The sequence below is a fragment of the Astyanax mexicanus genome, chromosome 17, assembly GCF_023375975.1.
Source record: "Astyanax mexicanus isolate ESR-SI-001 chromosome 17, AstMex3_surface, whole genome shotgun sequence".
Classification (NCBI taxonomy): Eukaryota; Metazoa; Chordata; class Actinopteri; order Characiformes; family Acestrorhamphidae; genus Astyanax; species Astyanax mexicanus.
In genome coordinates, this window is record NC_064424.1 from 35,476,266 (window position 1) to 35,482,265 (window position 6,000).

At 36.8% G+C, this 6,000-nt stretch overlaps 1 protein-coding gene across 1 annotated transcript in view; it reads right to left on the reverse strand.

Moving 5' to 3' along the window:
- Positions 1-215, reverse strand: part of lipia (lipase, member Ia) — a 49,012-nt gene extending 48,797 nt beyond the window's left edge. The window contains exon 1 of the mRNA XM_007232141.4: positions 26-215. Within this exon, the coding sequence (XP_007232203.3) occupies positions 26-28 (3 nt within the window). The 5' untranslated portion in view covers positions 29-215. The remainder of the gene's footprint in view (positions 1-25) is intronic.
- Between the last annotated feature and the right edge of the window lie 5,785 nt (positions 216-6,000).

A 6,000-nucleotide genomic window follows, 5' to 3' on the forward strand; every position in this document is an offset into this window, starting at 1 on the left:
TACAGAGAGAAAACATAAGTCTTACCATAATGCCGGACAGGTCAGATTCCTCTCCTACTCTCCTACAGAACTGAATGAGTGTGTTAAGAGAATGAGTGTGTGAGGGAGTGTATGTGTGTGTGTCTGACACTCTACAGGAAATGGTGAAGGATCTGAAGCTCAGCTGCCCCGCCCCTATCTTTGGCAGCTCCTCCTCTACCCTCAGTGGTGGCACATTCCTGTCTGTAATCTGACCTGAGTCTGATCTACCTGTAACACAACACAAACAGTACCAAGAGGATCCTCCAAACACTATCCAGATCTAATCACACCTGGACACACCTCTTGGCTTGTTCTCACACGGAACCCTACAACTAGAATATAATATCAAGGGCTTTTTTTATTCATTTATAATAATTATTTATCATTTTAATTACTTATTTTACTTTCTCTTTGGCATTGTGTCATTTAGCCAAAGCCACATTTTGCACGTATTTGCTTTTCACCATCTAGCAACACCACATTTGCAACTAGCTAGCAACACCCAAGCAACCGATAGATACAGTGGCTTGCAGAAGTATTCACACCCCTTGAACTTTTTCACATTTTGTCACCCTACAACTACAAACTTAAATGTATTTTATAGAGATAGTATTTTAAGTGACAGACATACAAAGTAGCACATAATTTTATGGGGGAAAATGATACAGGGTTCTCAAAAATGTAATCAAATAAAAATCTGAAAAGTGTGACGTGCAAAAGTATTCACAGCCCTTTACTCTAAAACCCCTAAATTAAGCCCAGTGCAATCAATTCCCTTCAGGAGTCACTTAAATAGCTAATAAAAAATAGTCCAACTGTGTGTAATTTAATTTTAAATTACACAGCTGTGTGTAATTTATGAAGACCAAGGAACTCACCAGAAAACCAGACAGGTCAGAGATAAAGTTGTGGAGAAGTTTAAAAAAGCAGGGCAAGGCTAAAAAACATAATCCCAACCTTTACGTCCGAAGGAGCACTGTACAATCCATCATCCAAAAAATGAAAAAAAAAAAAAAAATTCTACAACTGCAAATCTACCAAGACATGGCCGACCCCCAAACTGACAGATTGAGCAAGGAGAGCACTGATCAGAGAAGCAGCCAAGAGGCCCATGGTCACTCTGGAAGAGCTGCAGAAATCCACAGCTCAGGTGGGATAATCTGTCCACAGGACAACTAAAGGAAGTGTACTAAGTTTAAGGTCTCATACTCCAAAAAGAATTAATTATTTACACCAGCATAACTATTCTACAACAATGCTATCATCTAGTGGTGAAAGCTTAATACTGCACTTTGAATCTCTGCTTTAAAAAGGAATGTGTGTAAGAACCATCCATCCATCCACCCACAATATATCTTTAATATAATAGATCACTCAGGACACACTGACAAAAGTATTGAAACACCTGCTCATTAACTGTTTCTCTAAAGTCAAAGTGAGTTAAAAAGCATTTTATCCTGTTTTTGCTTGAGTAACTGTCTCTACTGTTCAGAGAAGGCTTTACACTGTGGCCTAATCCCATTTCTCTTTTGTACACCTACACCTTGTTTTCGAGTGTAACCCTTCCTTTTGGACAAGGGGAAAAGGTGAAATCCTATGGAGCCAAATCAGGGACAAAAGTTTTCTCAATTTGAAAAAAAAAAAAAGTATTAAGCTTGAACTTTGAAAAAATATATATTCAAAATAAAAATGAGTCTATCAAATGTTTTTTCAGCTTATATATAATTTTAATCTTAATAATATCTTATATTTTTATATCTTATCTTATATCTTATATATAAGCTGAAAAAACATCTGATACATTTTTTTTTATTTGGAATATGTGTTTGCATTTTTCAAAGTTCAAGCTTAATACTTAAAATTTGACAAAACTTTTGTCCCTGAATTGGGTCCATAAAATCCTCCCCCTAAGAATCGGGACAACCCTTCAAACACACAATACTTATAAAGCTTTAGCAGTGGAGTGCTGAAGTACAGTAACCTAGTCCTGGTTAACTAGTTAAATTTAGGGCATTGTGTGTCCTCAGAAAGAGGGTTAGATGGTGCAGCTATGAATTATTGTTGTCCATTCCCCAATTCCTTTGTGATGGGGAGCTAAAATAAGCTTTTATTAGCATTTATTTAAGCCTATTCCGTCTGTTGCACCATTTAAGGTGGAACCGGACAGTTAGCAAGCTTGCTAGCCAGCTACTTAGAGGAACTACTATTATTTTTTATATGCCTGTTATGAAGAAAATGGCATAACACATTTCAACTATGGTACTAGTGGTTATTTTTAAACAAGGAACATACTTAAATTTGTGGGTTTCTTCGGTCGCTTGTGCTGCCATCTTGTGAGTGATTCTCATATCCCTCTGTTTTGTCTGTGCCTCTAAAACATTTTTCATTTGAAGGGTCATGTAGCACTGACACTCCCCCCTCCCCCAAAGTAGGACTGCAACAATTAAACTATAAAAAACTGTTAATGTGACTTAACTTGTGATGGAGCGAGATGAAAGTGCACATGCGAGAAAAAAGGGAGAGAGAAGAAGACACACACATAGTGACAGAGTGACAAATCCTGAGCATGCTGATTGGCCTCTCCTCGTACTTAGTTGGCCATTGGGGTTTTACTAGTTCTGTACAGTTTAAACACTGATTTCTATATCCCCGTGGAGAGTTAAATTACTGCGGAGAGCTCCTTAGGAGAGTTTAAACAGGCTTCACTCCTTCATTATCATTACTCATATTCAGTGTTGGGAAGTAACGGATTACATGTAACGGCGTTACGTAATCAGATTACAAATTATAAGTAACTGTAATCCGTTACAGTTACTGCTTCAATAAATGGTAATCAGATTACAGTTACTCTGCTAAAATTAAAGGATTACATTGCGGTACTTTCCTATTTTTTTGCTCTTCCAACACTGACAAAACGCAAATAACATTTTGCGGTGAATCGCTCTGATATGACAGGGAACTGTCTGCCCCTCCTCCCGTCTCGCTGCACACACACACACACACACACAGGGAGGAGGGGCAGACAGCGGCTCCGCACACACAACGAGACGAAATTAATTGACATTTTGGTCAACGAATAAAAACGAGACGAAAATGTTTGGCAGGGACGAAATCCAATCAGAACTGATTTAGTTATGTGAAAGGTAGTGACCAGTTAGGAAGAGATCCAATCACTGCTACTTTAGCGAAGGTGGAGAGGCGGGACAAGCGGGGTAGTCATCCAATCAGTACCTGTTTTTCCTGCAGTAGCGCTGCGCGCTCAGTTACAAACCCGGGAATTAACCTGTCGATACTTACGGAGCTCGACTGGAAGTTAACTCGACAGTGTTCAGCAGGAAGAGAGAGAGAGAGGAGAGGCGATATATTTCTCCTTTGACGTCGCGAAAAACAAGATAACGTGTAAACCGTGTGGAGCGACTCCATCTCTGGTAAAAACACCACTAATCTTTCAGCTTCTGCAGACCAGAGTCCCACAGATCTCCATGCAGAGATCCGCGTTTTAATACTGAAGTTATTTCATGAGCTGATGGGGTGTTTAACTCGGCAGTGCACTAAAACACAGAACTGATACAGAACTCGCTCATTAAGATCAGATCATCTGTTTAGTCTCACAGTGGGAAAGATACAGCTAGTGTTAAAGCAGGAACAGGTCAGAAAGAAACTCAATAATATATCCAAAATAAAACAAGTGAATCTCTGAACCCAAAAGTCTGTGTAAAGTTTCTTACAGCACTTTCTCATAAGTTTCTCACTTTAACTCATGAAGTCTCTCAGTACATCCTGAGAGCATCTCTACAGCACAGTGTGTGAATGTGTGTTTTTGATCTCATTTATAGACTGTAGCTCCAGTAGGTGTGCTGGGTTAGTGCTGGAGATAAAACTAGATCATTTAAAAGCTGTTTTTGCATCTACAGCTCTGTTTAAACTATAATTAACTATTCAGTTGTTTTATGACCTGATTTCTAGAGCAAAAATTTAAATGTAAAATATATATAGTCACACACCTATAATAATAATAATAATAATAATATACATTAAATCATATATAAATATATTTCACATTCAAACATTAACAATATTACTCAATTGGTTATTAATTAAAAAATTGGTTATTTTTCATCAGGGAACTGATGAAAAAGCATTTACATTTACACCCTTTACATTTTAGTCGACTAAATTTACTGTAATTTTAGTAGACTATATTCTTATGACATTAAGTTGACTAAAACTAAGTCGACTAAATTACTGAATTGTGACTAAAACTAAATGCTATTTTCGTCACAAAACTATGACTAAGACTAAATCAAAATTTGTTGTCAAAATTAACACTGGTGGCAAACCTGCAAGTAGATAGCTTACAGTTGTTGTTACATTGTTTGGTTTTAAATTGTTTTATCATCAATTTATAGAAGTGTTTCATAAAATTGTTTGATGAAATGGTTTCATAAGTATTTTAATAGAGTGATTGAAAAGGCTGTTTTATTTGTTTATCTATTTGTTAACTGGAAAGAAAAATAAAAGGATAATATGCAATATGTGGTTGCTACATTCATTCAGGCTTAAAAAAAATGACAATATTGTAAGTAATCCAAAGTAATCAGATTAGGTTACTCACTTGAAGTAATGTAACTGATTACGTTACAAATTACATTTTGAGTGATGTAATCAGTAATCTGTAAGGGATTACATTTTAAAAGTAACCTTCCCAACACTGCTCATATTAGATAAACTAACGATAGCTGGATAAGAGTTGGGGAGATACTGTACTCTGTCCACTCCATTAGAATTAAGTTATATGTTATAGTAACTACAGAGTTTAAAAAAAAGAAACTTTTTTATTAGACAAACATACATTTCAGGGAGGTATCCCATTAAAAAAAGGAAGAAATTTTTAAATAAAAATTTGATCATAGAATCTTCTAAAAAAACATCCAGCCTGTGTGAAAGTTTACTATAATATACTTTGTAATTTTTAGTTTAATATAGGTACCTCAAACTGTCACAATCTACAGCAGAATTGGTTTTGGGGCATAAATGTTTAGCTGTCCTCACCAGAAGGAAGTACAAATAGAGGGCATGACAAAAATAATTGCGACTAAATAAATACAAATAATCAGCAGATTAGTCAACTACTAAAATAGTTATTAGTTGCAGCCCTGCCCTTGAGCCTAAAAAGAATCATGATACCTTATTGTTACCGTCAAAACAGAGGGGCAGGGCTAAGTGGCAGGTAGGACCAAGGGTTGAAATTTTATTGTTGGAGATGTTGGAGCATTGATGTAATGATTTGATTGGTTTCAGCAACAAGAGCATTATGTTCAGTCAGTTTTATTGGACAAATGAATTTCCCCTGTTTCATACTGTTTGTACAAAATATTATAGTGTGTAGTCATATTATTTGGCCGTTCAAAAAAGATGCTCTAACTGTTCTAGTTTGTTATTAGCATTGCCTGCTAGGCAGGTAGCTAACATAAATATTATCCATATATTTCCTTGCTAACCAACCTGCTGCTGCATTACTTCATTAGTACACATAGGCCTAATTTATTCAGTGTAAATGATCATTTAACGCTTCCTCTCTTTACTTTTTGGCTTCATAGTTGCTGAAGTTATATATTGTGCCAGCTGCTGGAATCATAAACCTGGCTGGCTGTTGTCAGCAACTAGTGGGAGGAGGCCCTTTGAGGAGGATATATCAGAATAACAGTGTCTGTGTCCAGAAACTTTTGCTACTCCTCCTCTCCTCTTCCTCCTTTCCTACTCCTTCTCTCCTTCCCCGGAAGAAAGTGAAGGAATGGAGGAGAGAAGGAGAGGATTAAGAGGAATGGAGAGAAGGAGCAGAAATTGGGGAAATGAGACAGCTGATCCCCTTCAAATATGACCTTGACTACTAATCAACTGAGCCAATCACAACACTCTCACTTTCAGCTCATTCTAATATTACCCAGCCAATCACAGATGCTGAAAGCAGTCAGAAAA